The sequence below is a fragment of the Oncorhynchus kisutch genome, linkage group LG11, assembly GCF_002021735.2.
Source record: "Oncorhynchus kisutch isolate 150728-3 linkage group LG11, Okis_V2, whole genome shotgun sequence".
Lineage (NCBI taxonomy): Eukaryota > Metazoa > Chordata > Actinopteri > Salmoniformes > Salmonidae > Oncorhynchus > Oncorhynchus kisutch.
This window is the reverse complement of record NC_034184.2, coordinates 52,807,151-52,832,968: the sequence shown is the minus strand read 5'-3', so window position 1 is coordinate 52,832,968 and position 25,818 is coordinate 52,807,151. Positions and strand designations below refer to the sequence as shown.

Sequence of the window (25,818 nt, the reverse complement as noted above, 5' to 3'; positions counted from 1 at the left end):
GTAATCCAAATTCAATCTATACATATATACACTGGAGGAATTTACACAACATATACTAAGAATGATATGTACAGCAGTAGACATTAGAGTGGGCTATGTCAAGAATCCAGTATAAATACATATACGGTGTATATAAACAGTAACTAAAATGCAATGTACAGTAGTAGAAATATTAGAATGAGCCATGTCGAGAATACAGTATTTACTGTAAATACACAGTATACAACCCCATGGCAAAATGGATAGAATTGCAGGAAATCTGCTTCCTAACCCAAGTCACCTGCTCGTCGAACACCTCCTTCCAAATCCATGGGCATTGATATGGAGTTGGTCTTCCCTTTGCTGCTATAACATCCTCCACTGGAAGGCTTTCCACTAGATGTTAGAACATTGCCGAGGGGACTTGCTTCCATTCAGCCACAAGAGCATTAGTGCGGTCGGGCACAGATGTTGGGCGATTAGACCAGACTCCCCGTCAGCGTTCCAATTCATCCCAATGGTGTTCGATGGGTTGAGGTCAGTTCTTCCACACCAAACTCGACAAAGCATTTCTGTATGGACCTCGCTTTGTGCATGGGGGCATTGTCATGCTGAGACCGGAAAGGGCGTTTCCCCAAACTGTTGCCACAAAGTTGGAAGCACAGAATCGTCTAGAATGTCATTATATGCTGGAGTGTTAAGATTTCCCTTCTGGAACTAAGGGGCCTAGCCCGAACCATTAAAAAAAGCCACACACCATTATTCCCCCTCCATCAAACTTTACAGTGGGCACTAAACATTCGGGAAGGTAGCTTTTTCCTTACATCAGCCAAACCCAGATTTGTTCGTTGGACTGCCAGATGGTGAAGTCTGATTCATCACTCCAAAGAACTTGTTTACACTGCTCCAGAGTCCAATGGCAGCGAGCTTTACACCACTCAAGCCGGCGCTTGGCATTGCACAAGGTGATCCTAGGCTTGTGTACGGCTACTCGGCCATGGAAACCCATTTCATGAAGCTCCCGACCAACATTTCTTGTGATGACGTTGCTTCCAGAGGCAGTTTGGAATTCGGTAGTGAGTGTTGCAACCGAGGACAGACAATTGTTACACACTACACAGCACTCGGCGGTCCCGTTCTGTGAGTTTGTGTGGCCTAGTCGTTTCCACTTCACAATAACAGCACTTACAGTTGACCGGGGCAGCTCTAGCAGGGCAGACATCTGACAAACTGGCTTGTTGGAAAGGTGGCATCCTATGACGGTGACACGTTAAAAGTCACTGAGCTCTTCAGTAAAGCCATTCTACTGCCAATGTTTGTCTATGGAGATCGCATTGTAGTGTGCTCGGTTTTATACATATGTCAGCAACGGGTGTGGTTGAAATGGTTGAATCCACTAATTTGAAGGGGTGTCCACATACTTTTGTATATATAGTGTATATGTGTCTATGAATTGTGTGTGGACATTATGTGAATAGAAAAGGTGGATACAGTAGTAGCTATATAGGATGAGCCAAGACTAGAATACAGTAAATACATGCACTATGTACAAAACATTAAGAAAACCTTCATAATATTGAGATGCTTAAGAACAGCCACAATTTGTCAGGGCATGGACTTTACAAGGTGTTAAAAGCGTAACACAGGGATGCTGGCTCAAGTCCATAGTTGTGTCAACTTGGCTGGATGTTCATTGGGTGGTGGACCATTATTGATACACACAGGAAACTGTTGAGTGTGAAAAACCTAGCAGTGTTGCAGTTGTTGACACAAACCGGTGTGCCTGGCACCTACTACTATACCCCGTTCAAAGGCACAGCAATATTTTGTTGTGCCCATTCACCCTCTGATTGGCACACATACACAGTCCATGTCACAAGGCTTAAAAGTCCTGTGACACCAGGTGCTGTAGATTAATTTCTTCAGCCTCCTGTCGGTGTGAAGGGACCATTTAAGGTCCTCGGTGATGTGCACAACTAGGAACTTTTGACCCTCTCTACCGCGGCAATGGAGGCGTGCTCTCTGCAGTTTCCTGTAGTCCACGAAAAGCTCCTTCGTTTTGTTGACGCTGAGGGAGAGGTTATTTTCCTGGCCATGCATGGCCACGCAGTCATGGGTGAAAAGGGAGTACAGTAGGGGGCTGAGCACGCATTCCTGTGGGGCCACCTCTGCCACTCCCCCGAATCAGAGTGGCAGAGGTGTTGTTGCCTACCTTCACCACCTGGGGTTGGCCCGTCAGGAAGTCTATGACCCAGTTGTACAGGGAGGGGTTTAGACCCAAGCACCTGAGCTTAGTGATGAACTTGGAGTGCACTGTGGTGTTGAAGGATGAGCTGTAGTTGAGGAACAGCATTCTTACATAGCATTCTTACATAGGTATTCCTCTTGTTGAGGTGGGATAGGGCAGTATAATGGCGATTGCATCATCCATGGATCTGCTGGGGCAGAATGGAAATTGTAGTGGGTCTAGGGTGTCAGGTTAGGTGGACGTGATATAATCCTTCACTAGCGACTCACAGCACTTCATGATGACAGAAGTGAGTGCTATGGGGGCGATAGTCATTTAGTTCAGTTATCTTCGCTTTCTTGAGTACAGGAACAATTGTAGACCTCTTGAAGCAAGTGGGGACAACAGACTGGTCTAGGGAGAGATTGAATGTCCGTAAACACTCTAGACAGCTGGTCTGCACATGCTCTGAGGACACGGCTTGGGATGCCGTCTGGGCTGTTAGCCTTGCGAGGGTTAACAAGCTTGAATGTCTTACTCACGTCAGCCATGGAGATCGGAAGCACAGCCCTCGTAAGCGGCAGGGGCCCACTTTGGCGACTCTGTGTAGTTTTCCTCGAAGCCGGCAAAGGTGTTTAGCTTTCCCGGGAGCGAGGTGTCAGTGCTCTCGACAAGGCTGGTTTCCCCTGTATAATCCATGGTTGTATGGAGTCCCTTCCACATGCATCTCATGTCTGAGCTGTTGAAATGCGACTCCACTTTGTCCCTGTACTATCGTTTTGCCTCTGATTGCCTTACAGAGATCATAGCTGGTCTATTTGTAGATGTCCATTTTCCCAGTCACCTTGCTGTGGTTAAATGCTGTGGTTCGTGCTTTCAGTTCCTAGTCTGCGTGATCAAACAGTCTTGAAGCGTAGATTCCGATTGGTCAGACCGACGTTGAACAATCCTTTCCATGGGTGCTTCCTGCTTAAGTTTCTGCCTATATTCAGTGAGGAACAGGATAGAGGTGTGATCTGATTTGCCGAAAGGAGGGCGGGGGTGGGCCTTGTAACCATCCCGGAAAAGAGAGTAACAAAGGTCAAGGGTGTTCTCTGCGTGTAGCACAGGAGATGAGACAATGTCATTCTGGGAGCGTTTTCCTCTGGGGGGGGGGGGTTGGTATGTTACTGAGTGTGTTACAGTCCCTTATGGCTCTCTGAAAGGCGATCCTCGCCCTGAGCTAGTCTACTTTACTGTCCAGGGACTAAACGTCAGCAAGAAATATACTCAAAAGCGGTGGATGGTTTGCTCGCCGCCTGAGCCTGACAAACACCCCACTTCTCCTCCCTCTTCTCCAGCATCAACGTTTTGGTGTAGCACCCGGGATGAATGGGGCTACCTCAGGAAGTCTAGACAAAGAAATCAGGTCAGGAAAGTCAAATTTCTGGTGAATGACCGCAATCTAACTTCCAAAAAGTTATTTTCAAAAAGTAGGTAATAATACTAAAAACATTCAGGCAAATAATGTAAGAAATAACACAGACAAAAAATAGTGCAAAGTTGGCTAGGAGCTAAGAACAGGGTGACCATGTTTGTCAGCACCATCTTTTCTCAAGAGCAAAAGAGTCAAATGTAGCAAGCTAGCAGCAATCAATCGAACTGGGTCTGCCCTAAAACAATCAAATTATTTCTGCCATTAGAACAAGGTGGACTACACTTTATGTCAATCTGCTTGGGGTTTTATAGTCTGAATTATAGTTTTTTTAAAATAGAACTTTAGAAGGAAGCCGTGTTCCTACTGGCCATACAGAGTTTAGAGTTCAGTTGAGCAGAGTATGTATAAAACAATGGCTCTAGGTCTGGGTTGATGTGTCACTGTGTGGCTTCCTGTTACTGCAGCTCCTCTCACACACACACACAACACGTTGCTAGCTCCCACAACAATGCAGTACATTAATAAAAAATAACAAGCAAAATAGTATTTACTTCCTACACGTGATGTAACACACGCCTAATAAAAACAAAGTCCCTTTAAACCTCACTGACAGATTGTTACTCGCATTCATCTATGGAGTATAGAAACATACCTAATGTAACTACGCTGAACAAAAATATAAACGAAATATGTAAAGTGTTGGTCCCATGTTTCATTAGCTGAAATAAAAGATCGCAGAAATGTTCCATATGCACAAAAGGCATATTTCTCTAAAATGTGCTCAATGTGTTTTGCATTCCACAGGCCACAACCAACAGCCTGATCAACTCTATGCGAAGGATTTGTGTCGCTGCATGAGGCAAATAGTAGTCACACCAGATACCGACTGGTTTTCTGATCCACGTCCCTACCTTTTTTTAAAGGTATCTGTGACCAACAGATGCATACCTTTAATCCCAGACATGTGAAATCCATAGATTAGGGCCGAATGAATGTATTTCAATTGAGCGACTTCCTTATTTCACTCAGTAAAATCTTTGAAATTGTTGTGTTTATATTTTTGTTCAGTATGAATAAGACAGCACTGAGCAGCAATACTTACAATATATGTATGACAACATTGGTGCATGTGTTTTGATTAGTGTGTCTGATAAGCCTGTACTTTTATCATGCTACCCCTTGCTCATGAACCAAATTTTCCTCTAGGGACAATAAGTTATTTATAACACCAAGAGCAAGAAGACTGAATGAAAATTAACATGGCAGACTCACCTTGGCCTTCTCAATGACGTTGGCAAACTCTCCGGTCCAGACAAAGCAGTGATGGGGTGTGATGAGCAGAAAGCAATCCCCGCTGTTTAGAGAGGACGCTCTGGGCTCCACTAGTCTGGTCTGGATGTGCCGTCGGCCTTGTTATTATGAACCAGACAGAAACAAACAAACACAGACAGAGACAGATAGGCATATATTATCAAATGTTTTTATCTTGATCTTAACAGCATTTAAGAAGAAATCATTAATAGAGTCGTTAACAGGGCTCGGGTCAAAATAGTGCACTATATAGGGAATATGGGTGCCATTTTGGACAAACCTTAGTGTGTTTTTAAGATTAGAATATCACTTTAAATGTGGTCTGGTTGGTTTTATTGGATTTAGGCTGGATTATTGGGGGGGGGGGGGGCTAGCCCAGGGTAGAGCGAGGTGACCTGGGTAACATGATTTAGCACCAGAGCTGCATGGAAGAGGTTTAGAGAAGGAACCAAAACAACCAAAACAACCACACAAAAAAAACACAAAAACATCCTCCGGAAAAGAAAGGACACCCTTCAAGAGCATCCTTCGTTGCTTTGTGTAAAAATGCCAATTAGGCCATTTTTCTCTGTGGACCTCAGCACAGCAGCACTAGGAAATGGGTTACTACTGTACTACTAACGTACACAATCCTTTCTTCTTGCCCCAGACTAGAAGACAACAAGGACAAAACAATAATATAATTTAGTCAATTAGCATGCAACAGCAGACTGCATCCCAAATGGCACCCCATTCCCTTTATTCCCAAAGGGCTCTGGTCAAAAATCGTGCGCTATATAGGGAATAGGGTGCCATTGAGGATGTAGCCAACGTTCTGCTGCTCACTGTCCTGTATGGTTTGCCTTAGCATGCTTGTTATAGGCTACAGTCTCCTTGATACATGGAAGAGGAAGATGTTTTTCCTGCCCTCAATATCTGTCTAATCTAGGCGAATGACCTCTCTGATGACTGGCTGCACCCAAATGGCACCGTCATTCCCTACATCGTGCACTGTTCACAAGTAGTGCACTACATAATGAATAGGGAGCCGTTTGAGACACAGCCGGAGATATTTTTCTCCTCAATGTCAAAGAACACACTGCCTTCCTTCTTTGTGAGGATGAAACCATTATCAGAATCCTACACATAAATGATTACTCCAGTCCCTTTGTTGTCATTGTAAGATGATCTACTATGAGACTGTCTGTTACTTTGTGTGAAATGTGTTTGGGATTCCAGCTCAGATGTATCCTCTAAACTGTTGCGTTTAATGTAGCATTGTTGACCTGCATGTCTCTCCAAAGAACTACTAGCAAATGGCAGTGGAGGGAGAGCGTGGCTGGTTTCAAGGCTGTTTCTTTATTTAACCTGGACTTTGATAGGGAGTCATGCTGAGATCAAGGATTATTTTACAGGTGAGCCCTGTAATTACAGAAATACAAATGAATAAATATAAAAAGCAAAACAGAGATACAAAGCAATCATAGAAAACAAATACACTCTTCATTCAAATTATCATCAACAAGAAAAATGCTCTAGAGCAGTGGTTCCCAAACATTTTATAGTCCTGTACCCCTTCAAACATTCAACCTCCAGCTGGGTACCCCCTCTAGCACCAGGGTCAGCACACTCTCAAATGTTGTTTTTTGCCATCATTGTAAGCCTGCCACACACGATACAGTTATTAAACATAAGAATGAGTGTGAGTTTTTGTCACAACCCGGCTCGTGGGAAGTGACAAAGAGCTCATTATAGGACCAGGGCACAAACAATTATATAATAATAATAAATAATGAGAAGGATGTGCTTGAAAGGATGCATAAATCTGCAATGTTGGATTGTATTGGAGAGAGTCTCAGTCTTAAACAATTTTCCACACGCAGTCTGTGCCTGTATTTAGATTTCATGCTCGTGATGGCCGAGAATCCACTGTCACATAGGTACTTGGTTGCAAAGGACATCAGTGTCTTAACAGCGCGATTTGCCAAGGCTGAGCACAGCCCAATCCAGAAATCTGGCAGTGGATTCTGATTACATTTTCACAGAACCGCTTGTTGCAATTTGGATGATGCTCTCTTGTTCAGATATCGGTAAATGGACTGGTGGCTGGGCATGAAAAGGATAACGAATCCAGTTGTTTGTGTCATCCGTTTCAAGAAAGTGCCTGCGTAATTGCGTACCCAACTCACTCAGGTGCTTCGCTATATCACATTTGACATTGTCCATAAGCTTGAGTTCATTTGCACACAAAAAAATCATACAATAATGGAAAGACCTGTATGTTGTCTTTATTAATGCAGACAGAGCTCCAACTTCTTATTCAAAGCCAAAATTTTGTACCGCATATTGAATATAGTTGCTGAGAGTCCCTGTAATCCTACATTTAGATCATTCAGGTGAGAACATTTTAATTTAAAAAAATGTGTCAATACTTTGCACCTTCATTACCGGTGCAATTCTGTATGTTGTAAAAGCGTTATATGGTCCCTGCACATGCAAGATGGCGCCGACAGAGATGGTCGTCTCGCTTCGAGTCCTAAGGAAACTATGCAGAATTTAGTTTTTTTAATGTATTATTATTTCTTACATTGTTTACCCCAAGAAATCTTAAGTTGTATTATATACAGCTGGGAAGAACTATTGGATATAAGAGTGATGTCAACTTACCAACATTACGACCAGGAATACAACTTTCCCGAAGTGGATCCTCTGTTTGGACCACCACCCAGGGCAATGGATCTAATGCCAGTAGCCGACCCAAAACAACGGCACCGCAGAAGGGAAAGACGGACCGGCGTCCTGGTCAGGCTCCGTAGATGTGCACATCGACCACCGCTCCCGAGTATACTACACACCAATGTCCAGTCTCTTGACAACAAGGTAGATGAAACTCGAGCAAGGGTTGCCTTCCAGAGAGACATCAAAGATTGTAACATTCTCTGTATTACGGAAACATGGCTCTCTCGGGATATGTTGTCGGAATCAGTTCAGCCACCGGGCTTCTCCATGCATCACGCCGACAGAGATAAACACCTCTATGGGAAGAGAAAGGGTGGGGGTCTATGCTTCATGATTACCGACTCATGGTGTAATCATAACAACATATAGAAAGTCAAGTTCTTCTGCTCACCCGACCTAGAATTCCTTACCAAGGCTGACCAAATGCCATCCATATTACCTCCCAAGAGAATTATCGTCAGTTATCATCACAGCTGGGTACATTCCCCCTCAAGCAGACACCAAGACCGCCCTCAAGGAACTTCACTGGACTCTATTTAAACTGTAAACCATGTATCCCGAAGCTGCATTTATTGTGCTGGGGATTTTAAAAAGTAAATTTGAGAACAAGGCTACCTAAATTCTATCAGCATATTGATTTTACCACATGCGGGGGTAATACACTCAATCACAACTACTCTAACTTCCACGATGCATACAAATCCCTCCCCCGCCCTACCTTCAGCAAATCCGACCACAATGCCTCCTACCGTCTTACAGGCAGAAACTCAAATGATGTACCAGTGACTAGAACCATTCAGCGCTGGTCTGACCAATCGGAATCCACGCTTCAATGTTGGTTTGATCACGCGGACTGGGATATGTTCCGGTCAGACTCGGACAACGACATCGATCTATACGTTGACTCGGTGAGTGAGTTTATAAAGAAGTACATTGGAGATGTACCCACTGTGACTATTAAAACCTACCCTATCCAGAAACCGTGAACGGATGGCAGCATCCACGCAATTCTGAAAGTGCGAACCAGGTCTGGGAATATGCCTGAACGTAAACAGTTGAGTTATTCCCTCCGCAAGGGAATCAAACAGGAGAAATGCTGGAACAGGGACAAAGTGGCTCAGCCACGAGACCTATGGGGCAGGGTCTACAGGAAATCACGGACTACAAAAAGAAAACCAGCCACGTCATGAACACCGACGTCATGCTTCCAGACAAACTAACCACCTTCTTTGTCCGCTTTGAGGATAATACAGTGCCACCATTGCGTCCCACTAACAAGGACTGCATACCACCCCAACAGGGCCACAGACGATGCAATCGCCATCACTCTGCCCTATTTTAATTATTATTTTTAATTTAACCTTCAATTAACTAGGCAAGTCAGTTAAGAACAAATTCTTATTTACAATGACGGCCTAGGAACAGTGGGTTAAATGCCATGTTCGGGGCAGAATTACAGATTTTAACCTTGTCCACTCGGGGATTCAATCCACCAACCTTTCGGTTATTGGTCCAACTCTCTAACCATTAGGCTACCTGTCGCCCCAATCCCATCTGGACAAGATGAATACCTATGTAAGAATGATATTCATTGACTACAGCTCAGCATTCAACAGCATAGTACCCTCCAAGCTCATTATCAAGCTGGAGGCCCTGGGTCTCAACGCCGCCCTGTGCAATTGGGTCCTAGACCTTCTGTTGGGCCGCCCCCAGGTGGTAAAGATAGGAAACAACATCTCCACTTCGCTGACCCTCAACACTGGGGACCCACAAGGGTTGGTGCTCAGCCCCCTCCTGTACTCCCTGTTCACCCACGACCGCATGGCTATGCACGCCTGCAACTCAATCATCAAGTTTGCAGACGACACAACAGTAGTGGGCTTGATTACCAACAACGACGAGACAGCCTACAGGGAGGAGGCGAGGGCACTCGGACTGTGGTGTTAGGAAAACAACGTCTCACTCAACGTCAATAAAACAAAGGTGATGATCGTGGACTTCAGGAAACAGCAGAGGGAGCTCCCCCCTATCCACATTGAAGGGACAGCAGTGGAGAGGGTGGAAAGTTTTAAATTCCTCAGCATACACATCAGACAAACTGAAATGGTCCACCCACACAGACAGTGTGGTGAAGAATGTTCAACAGCGCCTCTTCAAACTCAGGAGTCAGGAGCCTCAGAAATGTGTCTTGTCACCCAAAACCCTCACAATCGAGAGTATCCTGTGGGGCTGTATCACAGCCTGGTACGGCAACTGCACCACCCTCAACCACAAGGCCGCTACCATCCAGAAGGCGAAGGCGAGGTCATTGCAGGTGCATCAAAGCTGGGACCGAGAGACTGAAAAACAGCTTCTATCTCAAGACCATCGGATTGCGAAACAGCAATAACTAACTCAGAGGCTGCTGCCTACATTGAGACCCATTCACTGGCCACTTTAATAAATTGATAAATTAATAAATTAGTCACTTTAAACAATGCCACTTTAATAATGTTCACATTACTCATATCATTACATTACTCATATCATAAACTCAGCAAAAAAATAAATACCCCTTTTTCAGGAACCTGTCTTTCAAAGATAATTCGTAACAATACAAATAACTTCACAGATCTTCATTGTAAAGGGTTTAAACACTGTTTCCCATGCTTGTTCAATGAACCATAAACAATTAATGAAGATGCACATGTGGAACGGTTGTTAAAACACTAACAGCTTACAGACGGTAGGCAATTAAGGTCACAGTTATGAAAACCTAGGACACTAAAGAGGCCTTTCTACGGACTCTGAAAAACACTAAAAGAAAGATGCCCAGGGTCCCTGCTCATCTGCGTGAACGTTCCTTAGGCATGCTGCAAGGAGTCATGAGGACTGCAGATTTTCTTTCTACCTTTCTTTCCACTCCTTTCCTTTTTTGACCTTACCCTTCCCAGTCACCTCCCACTCAGAAGGTAAGCAATACGCTTGACCTCAGCTTCACTAGAGGCTGTTCACCTACTAACCTCACTGCAACCCCATCCATGTCTCTAATCACTACTTTGTTTATTTTTCTCAACATATTTACTCCAACCGTACCCACTCAGCCTCTACCCAGATGGTCATGTGCTGCCACAATCTTTGCTCTTGCTCTCCCCTCTCCTCTTCTATCCTTTCCTTTTGCCTATTTTGCTAAATTCTTCTCCCTCCTGTCTCCTTAATATGCCCCTTCATCCTACTCTCCTCCCTTTCTGCATCCTTTGTCTCACTGTCCCCTTTCCTCTCCTCCCTTTCCACCCAGCTGATTTTATTTTATTTATTAGGGCAGTGACTTCATTAGCTGTGGCTGCTGATGCATATATGGTTGAATCATCAGCATACATGGACAAACATGCTTTGTTTAATGCCAGTGATAAAAATAGAAAAGAGTAGAGGGCCTAGAGAGCAGTCCTGTGGTACACCACACTTTACGTGTTTTACGTTAGAGAAGCTTCCATTAAAGGAAACCCTCTGAGATATATTAGATAGATAGGTCTGAATCCATGATATGGCAGAGGTTGAAAAGCCATAACACAAAAGTTTTCTCAACAACAGGTTATGGTGAATAATATTAAAGGCTGCACTGAAATCTAAAAGTACAGCTCCCACAATTTTCTTATTATCAATTTCTTTCAGACAACCATCAGCCATTTGTGTCAGTGTAGTACAAGTTGAGTGCCCTTCTCTATAAGCATGCGGAAAGTATGTTGTTAATTTGTATACAGAGTAATAGCATTGTATTGGTCAAACAGGCTAATGCTAAGATCTGGCAGCAAGCTGATAGGTCTGCTGTTCGAACCAGTAAAGGCCGCTTTACCACTTTTGCGTAGCGGAATGGCTTGAGGACAAAGACTTTCCTCTAGGCTCAGATTAAAGACATGGCAGATAGGAGGGGCTATAGAGGCAGCTACGATCCTCAGTAGTTTTCCATCTAAGTTGTAAAAAAAAAATATATATATATATATATATATATATATATATATATATAAAACACCTTTATTTAACTAGGCAAGTCAGTTAAGAACAAATTGTTATTTATCCTACCGGAGAACAGTGGGTTAACTGCCTTGTTCAGGGGCAGAACGACAGATGTTTACCTCGTCAGCTCAGGGATTCGATCCAGCAACCTTTCGGTTACCTCCCAATGCTCTAACCACTAGGTTACCTGCCACCCTGTTAATGCCAGGAGGTTTGTCATTATTAATCAATAACAATAATTATCCCCTCTGTTCTGTGGCTGAGTGATTCACTGCTTGCTAACAGAACAGGGCTGCGGACCGTTGAGCGGAATTGAAGGAAAACTAAACTTCCGGAGGACTTATCATCCTCCCACTCTCTTCTCTCTACCTTCCTTTCCTCTGTATCCACTTCTAAAGCCTATTTCTGTCACTCTACATTCAAGCTTCTGCCCTCATCCCTGGGAAGCTTCTCCAAACTCCGTAATCCTCCACCTCCTCTCCTATCTCTAAGCAGACCACTGAAAAAAAGTTGACAACATCCGGTCCTCATTCACTCAGCCTACTGAGCCCACTCACAGAACTACCTTTCCCTTATTCCCCTTCTTTTCTCCAGATGAAATCCTGCAACTAGGGATGTCCGGCCACCCAACAACCTGCCCACTTAACCCCATCCCCTCCTGTCTTCTCCAGCCCATCTCTGGAGACCTTATCCCATTCCGCACTTTCCTCATCAACTCATCCCTGACTACTGGCTGCATCCTCTCTGACATTAAGATGGACCGAATCTCTCCTCTCCTCAAGAAACCAACACTTGACCACTCTGTCAAAAACAAGAAACTGGTATCACTTATTTATTTTCTTTCTAAAACACTTGAGTGCATTGTCTCTGACCAACACTCTCATTATCTCTCTGAGAATGATCTTTATGACCTTAACCAGTCAGGCTTCAAGGCGGCTCACTAAGACCACTGTCATATGGGTCACAAAAGCTCTCCGCTCTGCCAAAGCAGACTCGCTCCTCTGTTCTCATCTTCCTAGATCTATACGCTGCTTTCGAAACCGTGAATCATCAGATCCTCCTTTCCACCCTCTCAGGGTTGGACGTCTCAGGCTCTGCACACCCTTGGCAGGTCCCTCCTACCAGGTGGTGTAGAGAGGATCTGTGTCTGTACCACGTGCGCTCACGACATGTGTCCCCCAAGCTCGGTTCTAGGCCCTGTCCTCTTTACACCAAGTCACTCGGCTCCGTCATATCCTCACATGGTCTCTCCTATCATTGCTATACGGATTACACTCAACCACTTTTCTCCTTACCCCCCTTCTGACACCCAGTTGGCGACAGGCCTCTCTGTGTGCCTGGCAGATATCTCAGCTCGACAAAACAGAGCTCCTCTTCTCTAAAATGCTAATTAAAAGCACCACTGATAAAAATAAATCTCAGTAGTCTGACAACTTGCTTAAGCAGGGAAGGAGAGGAATTTCCACACCTCAGTGCATTAACTGTTTTCCAGCATTTTGACAGATCACAAGCAGAGTCGGATAAAAAGAAGTAACTTGATTTGGCATTCTTAATTGCGGAGGTGCATCTATTTCGCAGCTGCCTGAAAAGCTGCCAATCAGCTACAGAGTTTCTAGCTTTAGCTTTTGACTCCAAGGCATTTAAAATGGGGGCGTTTGTCTGCTAAAGAGATAAAAATATATGAAAAAAATGCAGGGTCAGGCATAGAGACTAATACATATCATAAAGAAACCTTTGGGGAGAAAATATTTTATATCCCCATAAAAAGTGAGAATAACATACCTAGTATGTAATCAGTATGTAAACATTTCTGTTTAGAGGGTTGTGTGTGTGAGGCTAACCTGTAACGATGTACGCTGAGAGTCGGGAAGCAAGTTCAGGGAGTGAATCATTTAATAAATCAATTAAAACATAATAAAAAAACAAGAAACACAAACAACGCACAGACATGAAACAGAAACAATGACGACTGGGGAAGAAACCAAAGGGAGTGACTTATAAAGGTCAGATAATCAAGGAGGTGATGGAGTCCAGGTGAGTGTCATAATGCGCTGTTGCGTGTAACGATGGTGACAGGTGTGCCCCATAATGAGCAGCCTGGTGACCTAGAGGCCGGAGAAGGAGCACACGCAACAAAACCACATTCTTTCCCTGGGTTTTTAATCTGGGCTTTATCATGATTGACTGATGACCTTGTACCTTTTGGGGAGTTGAGTAGTCTAGAGGTCATCTGACCATCTCACCTTTGACTTGCAAGAGCATGAGTTTCTTGTAGGGCACAGCGCTGTTGTTGGACATCTGGTCGGAGATGTTGACACGACGCAGGTTGACACTGCTGAAGTTCTCCTTACTGGCCAGACCTGCCAGAGCCACCTCAGAGAATCCACTATTTTTATTCACTGGAACAAAGAGATGGAGCCATAAGTTAGAGAAGTTATAAAGAAATACAATATACCTTATAATTATTAGGAATCAGAACATCGGAATGGAAATGGACCTTCTTATGATGGCATAGATGTGGTAAAGGAGTCAATGGAACACAGACGTTCTTAACTGTAACGCAGTTGATTTGTAACGATGACATGAACATATGTTGGGGTTGACATCCATACAAGCATCATACGCATATTTTTTTTTTTACCTCAAAACAATATGAAATACACATTAAAACAAATGCCTAAATGTATACATTTTGCGGGGGGGGGGGGGGGGTAATGAGGAGACTCAGGATCTGTCCCCCATGTTTCCATGGCAATTCCACTGTTTTGGTTGATTTCGATTGACCTCTGTACCGCATCTATAAAAGGTCAGCCATTATGGTATGGCAGTTGGTCAACCATGGTTTGCCTGCGCAATGATTTTGAAGATTATCGGCACTGTATGTTTGTTAGCTATCCAGACAGTTTTAGTGGAACGATTCCATTGATTTCTAATTAACTGTCATTATGCCAACATTTCATTCAAACAGTGCAGTCAATCCACAGACATATACTGGCTGAAATCAGTTGACTTACAAACAAGATGTAAATGCAACAAGTACTGATATTGTATTGTAATAACACACAGCTTTCCAAGACAACAAGAATTGAGACATTTATGGCCTGTTTACATCAAGGCCATTTATCAAGGCCATTTATGCAGACAATTGGTTTTGGCATGAAAATAATGTTTTGCAACCCAGCCCACAGCACATTACTCAACCAATAACGGTAGAAAAACAACAGTGAACATTTGAATGATTGCTCTGCACAATACCAGGAAATTAAGGCAAGGTTGCATCCATAATGCGCTCTATTTCCCTATAAAGTGCACTACTTTTGACCAGAGCCCCACGGGCCCTGGTTAAAAGTAGTGAACTACATACGGGAATACTGTGCGATTTTGGGACTCAGACAAGGCATTTAAATATAGGTCACTTTTAGTCTGCTATCCCAGAATGCAATGTGTGAATGTATTTATAGAATAGAACTACAGTACAAGGCCTGAGTACCAGCTCCTCCTTGACCTACTGAAGCTGCCAACCGCACTCAAGCTCACCTATTCAACCTGATTTTAATCAGTTCAAGTACTGTAGTATAGGACGGAAGCGAGTTATTAACATACGATTGAAAGTGTGCTCTGGAAAGTTTGCTGTCGTGGGAAGTGTGGGAAGTGTTGGAGAATATTTTATCAGAGAGCTGTTGTGGTTCTGTTAATGTGTGTGTCAACTACAGTCACACATACTGTAAAGCAAGCAATTTAAAGCACAGAACACAGCATCCACCTCTGCATAGACTGACGATTTACAACTGAATAAAAGCACAATCAGACTAAAACTTATTTTCCCCATATTCCTAGTTACCGAAACTCCCCCAACCACAAGCACTTTTGTAGATCTGAAGGGATAGATAGGTATAAGGTAAGCAATATGGCAAAATCATATTGTGGACTAACCATAACCCTTATAAGCCTTCATCCTCTTGCTCTAGATCAGGCCTATGCTGAGTCCCTGCTCTATGTACTCCCCCTCATGTACTCACTCTTCTCTTGCTTCATCCTCTTGCTCTCCAGCAGGCCAATGTTGAGTCTCTGCTCTGTGTACTCGTGTCGGATGTCCTCTCTGGCTGCCAGCATCTTCAGAGGGTTCCTGGACGACTGGACGTTGCGCACTGGACGCACCGACCGCTTGTGCTCCACCATGGCTGAGGTCAGCCTAGGTCAGAAATTAGGGTTCAACAGAAAGCAGGTGACGGGTTTTTACAGTGTTGACTCACCCCTGACCTCTGCACTGTGTATTTGTGTGTGTGTGAGTGAATGTGTGCACATCCTTACTTTGGCATCTGGGTACCACCGAAGATGTCGTCAAAGTCGTCATTGATGTCCACCTTGCTGTTCATGTTGAGGGGCATCTCGGCCATGTGGCGGTAAAACTTGTCGAACATCTCATCATCCAGATTCATGACATCTTTGACCGTCTTCTTCGTCACTGTGATGGTGGATTCTTGCAGGCCGCCCACTGACGGGAGAAGCATGGAAGACAAGATGAGTAACATAACATTATGCTCAAGATGTCCTCAGTCGTCTCCGATGGTGTTTTTACCAAAGATTCCAGTAACTTTAAGTAAATTACCTGTAGTTTTTCAACCCTAGACATAACCCAGTCACTAAGGCCTCGTTAGACAGAGACCGTCAGTCCCAATTCGGTCCCAACCCCTCCCCCTTGGCTTTAAATCTTCCATTTTTGCAGATCTGTAGGGTCTGAACAGGAATAAGCAGTGTAGTGGCGGAGCTTCCACCCAATTCCTTCCACCTTACAGATCAGCAAACATCGCAGAGTTAGTGCCAAAGCGGAAGAGTTGGGAGCGAATTGGGAAAGACGGAGACAGTGTACTAGAACAAGGCACTTACCTTTACTGTTCAACTTGCTCAGGAAAGAGTCCAGCTTATCGAGTTTCCTGTCCGACTCCAGGTTCATGTCCGGTTTGGCCTCAATCTCTGCAAAGCAACACACAAGAGTTACTCTATGAATGGAGAGAGACTGACATCTACACTTAGTCAGCACGGGAATAGGGTGCCATTTGGGACTCACATTTCAATGAATGAAGGTGACATCTGTCTCATGCATCAACACAGCATTTAAGTTTGAGGGCAACCAAACACTATCCCGGGGATCATAATTCTATCAGACATTGGTTTCCAGACAACAATGACCACACCAATGGTTAATGTCACAGGGAATACACATGACAATTACAAGCGATATGATGCACACAACACAACAGCAAAAGGAATTTGATAAAACACCTTCAGTATCAGATAAATCCTCCATTTCTTAAAGAATAAAAAAAAAGACAATTGATTATAACCAAATGTTACCATTGGCAAAATAAGTATTGCACTGTAGTTTGGTCGTGAGTCAAACAGCACAGAGGCTACAATAGCTACGCAGTGATTGGATTATGTTGAGGTGATTCTTGACATATCAGTGCTAGTGTATTTTATATTGAGTGGCTGATACACTCATTTTATGATGAAGATGAGTAATATAACATTATTCACAAGAACTTCTCAATAGCGTTTACATTTGGGTCAGCATGTGTCTAATGACAGTACCCCAAACAACATAATGCAGTCACAACCAGGGGTTGGACAGAACAGCTCATTAATTTACTTGACGCATTAGCATGGATAGAGAAGCTTGCTAGTTATTTACGTACATGTTTGTAGTGGTGTGGGGGCTGTGCTTTGGCAAAGTGGGTGGGGTTATATCCTTCCTGTGTCTCCTGACCCCTCCTGTCTCAGCCTCCAGTATTTATGCTGCAGTAGTTTGTGTCGGGGGCTAGGGTCAGTTTGTTATATCTGGAGTACTTCTCCTGTCCTATTCGGTGTCCTGTGTGAATTTAAGTGTGCTCTCTCTAATTCTCTTTCTCTCTCTCTCGGATGACCTGAGCCCTAGGACCATGCCTCAGGACTACCTGACATGATGACTCCTTGCTGTCCCCAGTCCACCTGGCCATGCTGCTGCTCCAGTTTCAACTGTTCTGCCTTATTATTATTGGACCACGCTGGTCATTTATGAACATTTGAACATCTTGGCCATGTTCTGTTATAATCTCCACCCGGCACAGCCAGAAGAGGACTGGCCACCCCACATAGCCTGGTTCCTCTCTAGGTTTCTTCCTAGGTTTGGGCTTTCTAGGGAGTTTTTCCTAGCCACTGTGCTTCTACACCTGCATTGCTTGCTGTTTGGGGTTTTAGGCTGGGTTTCTGTACAGCACTTTGAGATATCAGCTGATGTACGAAGGGCTATATTAATAAATTTGATTTGATTTTGATGTTTGATTGGTCAGATAAGTGCATACGCGAGATGCGACTGAAATCTCACCGGAGAGGAGAGATCGACGGCAGGAAGCCTAGTGGTTAAGAGCATTGGGCCAGTAACTGAAAGGTCGCTTGTTTGAATCCCAGAGAAAAATCTGTCAACATGCCCTTGGGCAAGGCACTTAAGTGCAATTGCTCCTGTAAGTTGCTCTGGATAGGAGCGTCTGCTAAATGACTAAAATGTAAAATGGGAGAGAGGTGGACATGGAGGGGGCTCGGCTTGATCAGCATGACATGACGTGAACTGGAATGTTTAGGCTATTACTAACGTTATAACGTTACAGAATTTTATACTTAGGCATATTTTTGGAACAAAAAATGACATTAACCGGTTCTCAAGATCTTAAAATATAAGTTATATTCTGGAACACTAGAGATGACTTTCGTTCCAGGTTCCGTTTCTGTTCCTAAAATGTTTGTGTTCTTTTTCGGTTCTGTTCTCTGAACCGGTTCTAACCCCTAGTCAAAACTATTTACTGTAAATAATATTAAAGGAAAATTCCACCCAAAAACAATATTTTGGTATTTGTTTCAATAGTCCATTGTTGACATAGACCCAAACTGTTTTGCGTGTCAGCAATCAAGTTTTCAAGATACAGAAATTACGCAGCATCATCATATGATGCTGCGTTTTGTATCATGTGATGCAAAAGAGATAATTCCTGTATTTTGAAAGATAGTTTTTGGGTGGAGTTTCCCTTTAAGGTGACTCATAGACCAGAGAGGAGAAAGAGGTTATTGTCCAATTATGATTTTTACCTTTCTCACAAAAACATGAACTTGTTCAATCCTACTCAAAAGTTTAAAGCTTTGGATATGTGTAATAAACATGGTAGACAATCTGTTCAATGCTTTTGAATCCCTAAGGGTGAGGGAGAAAAGGGAAAATTGAATTGGGCTACTGACCTTCCAGGGGCTTGGAGATGGCAGGAGTTGTGTTCTTGGGTTTGGAAGGGAGAGACGTCACAGGGTTCAAGAGAGCAGAAGGAGAAGCCAGACCTGAAACACACACAGATAGACAGACATTAACAATATAATTGGATGTTCCACAACATGGAACAACAAAAGAGACCTGAAAAGTTAGGGCATAATGTAAATGAACTACTAGGTCATGCTCATTCTATTTTTCCTTCTATTTTTCGTTGTGTTTGAGCTACTGTAGCGATACGCTAGCCACCCCCCCCAGCAGCAACAGTAGTACTGTAACAGTAACTGTCTGTCAGTCAGTGTTTGTGTTCTCCCCCCCTCCATTTCTTACAGTAATGCACCACGCTTCACTCAATCTCACTCAGCAGTAAACCTGACTCAACCAGGAACCGCCAAGACCCTCTGTACCACTGCTAACTGGAAAATAGGAGACCAAACACATAGTTTTCGGCCCGAGTTAAATACACAGTGACTGCTGTTACTCTATGGGAGCTGGGAGGGTCTGGGAAGGCTGTAGGGAGAATTCTAGGCACTGGATGCCAAAACAAACTGCAGGGTTATACGTAATGAGTGTAACTGAATCCACTGACTGACACAAACCCTGGCTCCGTGTGCACTCAGATGCGTGTGCAAATACTGTACATGTGTTTTTGTGCAAGTGTCCCCATTAGATGACCCGACCTTTCTTGACCATGCGTGCGGCCACAGTGAACTGTGTGGAGTCGTTAGCGGCCCCGTGGCCCTTGGACTTCCAGGCCTCTTCTCGGGCCACGATCAGCTGCTTCCTCTCATGGATAGACATCTCGATAGGCTGGTTCTGGTTTTCCGTAGTCTCCTCTCCCCCTCCCATCCTCTGCTTGGAGAACACAGAGACATTGGGATAGGGAGACTCTGGGTGTAATCAGTGATGTGAAATATTGTCTATGTACTAAATGGCAGCCTATTACCTACAGTGCATTCAGGGAAGTATTCAGACCCCTAGACTTTTTCCACATTTTGTTACATTACAGCCTTGTTCTAAAATTGATAAAATATATTTGTTTCTTCATAAATCTACACACAATACCTCATAATGACAAAGCGAAAACAGATTTAGAATTTTTAGCAAATTTATAAAAAATAAAAAACAGTAATACCTCATTTACAAGTACTCAGACCCTTTACTATGAGACTCGAAATTGAGCTCAGGTGCCTCCTGTTTCCATCTGTGGTAAATTCAATTGATTAGACATGATTTAGAAAGGCACACCCATCTGTCTATATAAGGTCCCACAGTTGACAGTGCACGTCAGAGCAAAACCAAGCCATGATGTTGAAAGAATTGGCCGTAAGAGCTCCGAGACACGAATGTGTCGAGGCACAGATCGGGGGAAGGGTACCAAAAAATGTCTGCAGCATTGAAGGTCCCCAAGAACACAGTGGCCTCCATGATTCTTAAATGGATGAAGTTTGGAACCACCAAGACTCTTCCTAGAGCTGGCCACCAGGCCAAACTGAGCAGTCGGGGGATAAGGGCTTTGGTCAGGGAGGTGAATAGGAACCCGATGCTCACTCTGACAGAGCTCCAGAGTTCCTCTGCAGAGATGGGAAAATCTTCCAGAAGGACAACCATCAACACCAGCAGTCCATCAATCAGGCCTTTATGGTAGAGTGGCCAGACGGAAACCATCATCAGTAAAAGGCAATTAATTGACAGCCTGCTTGCAGTTTGCCAAAAGGCACCTAAAGACTCTCAGACCATGAGAAACAAAATATTCTGGTCTGATGAAACCAAGATTGAACTATTTGGCCTGACTGTCAAGTTTCACGTCTGAAGGAAACCTGGCACCATCCCTACAGTGAAGCATGGTGGTGGCAGAATCATGCTGTGGGAAGTTTTTCAGTGGTAGGGACTGGGAGACTAGTCAGGATAGGGGGAAAGATGAATGGAGCTAAGTACAGAGAGATCCTTGATGAAAACCTGCTCCAAAGCAGGACCTCAGGACCTCAGACTGACCTCAGACTGGGTAGAAGGTTCTCCTTCCAACAGGACAACACAGCCAAGCACACAGCAAAGACAATGCAGCAGTGGCATCAGGACAAGTCTCTGAATGTCCTTGAGTGGTCAAGCCAGAGTCTGAACTTGAACCTGATCGAACATCTCTGGAGAGACCTGAAAAAAGCTGTGCAGCGACACTCTCCATCCAACCTGACAAAGCTTGAGGATCTGCAGAGAAGAATGGGAGAAACTCCCCAAATACAACTGTGCCAAGCTGGTAGCGTCATACCCGAGACAAATCGAGGCTGTAATTGTTTACAAAGGTGTTTCAACAAAATACTGAGTAAAGGGTCAAAATACTTATGTAACTGTGATATCACTTTATATATATATATATATATATATACATACACACACACACACACACACACAAACGCACGCACGCACAAGTAGGAAATTTAGATAACCTTAGGTTGTAGTCATTAAAACTAGTTTTTCAACCACTCCACAAATGACAAACTATAGTTTTGGCAAGTCGGTTAGGACATCTACTTTGTGCATGACACAAGTCATTTTTCCAACAATTGTTTACAGACAGATTATTTCACTGTATCACAATCTAGTGGGTCTGAAGTTTACATACACTAAGTTGACTGTACCTTTAAACAGCTTGGAAAATTCCAGAAAATTATGTCATGACTTTAGAAGCTTCTGATAGGCTAATTGACATAATTTGAGTCAATTGGAGGTGTACCTGTGAATGTGTTTCAAGGCCTACCTTCAAACTCAGTGCCGCTTTGCTTGACATCATGGGAAATTCAAAAGAAATCAGCCAAGACATCAGAAATTAAATTGTAGACCTCCACAAGTCTGGTTCACCCTTGGGAGCAATTTCCAAATGCCTGAAGGTACCACGTTCATCTGTTCAAACAATAGTACGCAAGTATAAACACCATGGGACCAAGCAGCCGTCATACTGCTCAGGAAAGAGACGCATCCTGTCTCCTAGAGATGAACATACTTTGGTACAAAAAGTGCAAATCAATCCCAGAACAGCAAAGGACCTTGTGAAGATGAACAGGTACAAATGTATCTATATCCACAGTAAAACGAGTCCTATATCGACATAACCTGAAAGGCCGCTCAGCAATGAAGAAGCCACTGCTCCAAAACCGCCATAAAAAAGTCAGACTACGGTTTGGAACTGCACATGGGGACAAAGATCCTACTTTTTGGAGAAATGTCCTCTGGTGTGAGGAAACAAAAATGTATCTGTTTGGCCATAATGTCCATCGTTATGTTTGGAGGGAAAAGGGGTAGGCTTGCAAGCCGAAGAACACCATCACAACCGTGAAGCACGGGGGTGGCAGCATCATGTTGTGGGGGTGCTTTGCTGCAGGAGGGACTGGTGCACTTCACAAAATAGATGGCTTCATGAGGAAGGAGAATTATGTGGATATATTGAAGCAACATCTCAAGACATCAGTTAAAGCTTGGTCGCAAATGGGTCTTCCAAATGAACAATGACCCCAAGCATACTTCCAAAATTGTGGCAAAATGGCTTAAGGACAACAAAGTCAAGCTATTGGAGTGACCATTTCAAAGCCCTGACCTCAATCCTATAGAAAATTTGTGGGCAGACCTGAAAAATCGTGTGCAAGCAAGGAGGCCTACAAACCTGACTCAGTTACACCAGCTCTGTCAGAAGGAATGGGCCAAAATTCACCCAACTGATTGTGGGAAGTTTGTGGAAGGCTATCTGAAATGTTTGACCCAAGTTCAATAATTTAAAGGCAATGCTCCCAAATACTAATTGAGTGTATGTAAACTTCTGACCCACTGGGAATGTGATGAAAGAAATACAACCTGAAATGAATCACTCTCTCTACTATTATTCTGACATTTCACATTCTTAAAATAAAGTGGTGATCCTACCTGACCTAAGACAGGGAATTTTTACTCTGATTAAATGTCAGGAATTGTGAAAAAGTTGAAATGTATTTGGCTAAGGTGTATGTAAACATCCGTCTTCAACTGTATATACACTGCTCAAAAAAATAAAGGGAACACTTAAACAACACAATGTAACTCCAAGTCAATCACACTTCGGTGAAATCAAACTGTCCACTTAGGAAGCAGCACTGATTGACAATAAATTTCACATGCAGTTGTGCAAATGGAATAGACAACAGGTGGAAATTATAGGCAATTAGCAAGACACACCCAATAAAGGAGTGGTTCTGCAGGTGATAACCACAGACCACTTCTCAGTTCCTATGCTTCCTGGCTGATGTTTTGGTCACTTTTGAATGCTGGTGGTGCTTTCACTCTAGTGGTAGCATGAGACGGATTCTACAACCCACACAAGTGGCTCAGGTAGTGCAGCTCATCCAGGATGGCACATCAATGTGAGCTGTGGCAAGAAGGTTTGCTGTGTCTGTCAGCGTAGTGTCCAGAGCATGGAGGCGCTACCAGGAGACAAGCCAGTACATCAGGAGACGTGGAGGAGGCCGTAGGAGGGCAACAACCCAGCAGCAGGACCGCTACCTCCGCCTTTGTGCAAGGAGGAGCAGGATGAGCACTGCCAGAGCCCTGCAAAATTAACTCCAGCAGGCCACAAATGTGCATGTGTCTGCTCAAACGGTCAGAAACAGACTCCACGAGGGTGGTATGAGGGCCCGACGTCCACAGGTGGGGTTTGTGCTTACAGCCCAACACCATGCAGGAAGTTTGGCATTTGCCAGAGAACACAAAGATTGGCAAATTCGCCACTGGCGCCCTGGGCTCTTCACAGATGAAAGCAGGTTCACACTGAGCACGTGACAGAGTCTGGAGACGCCGTGGAGAACGTTCTGCTGCCTGCAACATCCTCCAGCATGACCGGTTTGGCGGTGGGTCAGTCATGGTGTGGGGTGGCATTTCTTTGGGGGGGGTCGCACAGCCCTCCATGTGCTCGCCAGAGGTAGCCTGACTGCCATTAGGTACCGAGATGAGATCCTCAGACCCCTTGTGAGACCATATGCTGGTGCGGTTGGCCCTGGGTTCCTCCTAATGCAAGACAATGCTAGACCTCATGTGGCTGGAGTGTGTCAGCAGTTCCTGCTAGAGGAAGGCATTGATGCTATGGACCGCCCGTTCCCCAGACCTGAATCCAATTGAGCATATCTGGGACATCATGTCTCGCTCCATCCACCAACACCACGTTGCACCACAGACTGTCCAGGAGTTGGCGGATGCTTTAGTCCAGGTCTGGGAGGAGATCCCTCAGGAGACCATCCGCCACCTCATCAGGAGCATGCCCAGGCGTTGTAGGGAGGTCATACAGGCACGTGGAGGCCACACACACTACTGAGCCTCATTTTGACTTGTTTTAAGGACATTACATCAAAGTTGGATCAGCCTGTAGTGTGGTTTTCCACTTTAATTTTGAGTATGACTCCAAATCCAGACCTCCATGGGTTGATACATTTGATTTCCATTGATAATTTGTGTGATTTTGTTGTCAGCACATTCAACTATGTAAAGAAAAAAGTATTTAATAAGAATATTTCATTCATTCAGATCTAGGATGTGTTATTTTAGTGTTCCCTTTATTTTTTTTAGCAGTGTATATATATATAAAATCTGCAAAAATGTATAAAAACCTATTTTTGCTTTGTCATTATGGGGTATTTTGTGTAGATTGGATAAAAAAAATCTATTTTAGAATAAGGCTGTAACGTAACAAAATGTGGAAAATGTCAAGGGGCCTGAATAAAAAAGTCAAGGGGCCCGAATGCAATGTATAGTGCACTACTTTTGATGGACCCTGGAATAGGGCCCCCCCATTGTTATTTTACTGCTGCTGTTTAATTATTTATTGCATTTTTTACTTATCTGTTTTTAACTTAACAATTATTTTTCTTAACTTCTTAAATCATTGTTGGTTAAGGGCTTGTAAGTAAGCATTTCACTGTAAGGTCACCTGTTGTGATAAATAACATTTGATTTGATTTGATTTCGACCATGAAGGCCTGAATCACTCACTCTCCTCTGAACGGTTGATGTTGAGATGGCTCTGTTACTTGAACTCAGTGAAACAATTATTTGGGCTGCAATTTCTGAGGCTGGTAACTTATCCTGAACTTATCCTCAGCAGCAGAGCTAACTCTTGATCTTCCTTTCTTGTGGCGGTCCTCATGAGAGCCAGTTTCATCATAGCGCTTGATGGTTTTGCGACCACACTTGAAGAAACTTTAAAAGTTCTTGACATTTTCCAGATTGACTGAGCTTCATGTCTTAAAGTAATAATGGACTGTCATTTCTCTTTTCTTATTTGAGGTGTTCTTTCATTAAAATGGACTTGGTCTTTTACCAAATAGGGCTATCTTCTGTATGCCACCCATACCATGTCACAACAAAACTGATTGGCCTAAACGCATTAAAAGAAGTTCCACAAATGAACAAGGCACACCTGTTAATTGAAATGCATTCCAGGTGACTACCTCATGAAGCTGGTTGAGAGAATGCCAAGAGTGTGCAAAGCTGTCATCAAGACAAAGGCTGGCTACTTTGAAGAATCTAAAATATATTTTGATTTACAACATTACTACATGATTCCAAATGTGTTAATTCATAGTTTTGATATCTTCACCATTATTCCACAATGTAGAAAATACTAAATATAAAGGAAAACCCTGGAATGACCAAAATGGTATTGTATGTAGCGTCACAGCTATGTACCGTCAAAGCTACAGATCCATAGAACCAAAGCTCTAGAAGCACTGACCGTCAAATCTATAGTAGATTATAAATAACCATGCTCATCATTGGCAGAACTAGGCGTTTGGAAGAGTAGGCATGTTTTTAAATAGGCCATGAAAAAAAGTTGCCTCAGAATTGTGCTGTGGCGGTAGGACAGGGAGAGCA

The 25,818-nt window shown here is 43.7% G+C and overlaps 1 protein-coding gene across 6 annotated transcripts in view; it reads right to left on the bottom strand.

Moving 5' to 3' along the window:
- LOC109899543 (supervillin) overlaps positions 1-25,818 on the bottom strand; it is a 151,822-nt gene that overhangs the window by 17,362 nt on the left and 108,642 nt on the right. For 5 of the 6 annotated variants that reach the window (XM_020494873.2, XM_031835943.1, XM_031835942.1 and 2 more), the window contains 7 exons: positions 19,614-19,788; positions 18,912-19,004; positions 16,533-16,619; positions 15,957-16,140; positions 15,665-15,837; positions 13,889-14,044; positions 4,896-5,032 (listed from right to left, as the gene is read on the bottom strand). In XM_020494873.2, coding sequence (XP_020350462.1) covers positions 4,896-5,032; positions 13,889-14,044; positions 15,665-15,837; positions 15,957-16,140; positions 16,533-16,619; positions 18,912-19,004; positions 19,614-19,788 — 1,005 coding nt within the window. The remainder of the gene's footprint in view (positions 1-4,895; positions 5,033-13,888; positions 14,045-15,664; positions 15,838-15,956; positions 16,141-16,532; positions 16,620-18,911; positions 19,005-19,613; positions 19,789-25,818) is intronic. The other variant, XM_031835941.1, reaches the window with a different exon arrangement.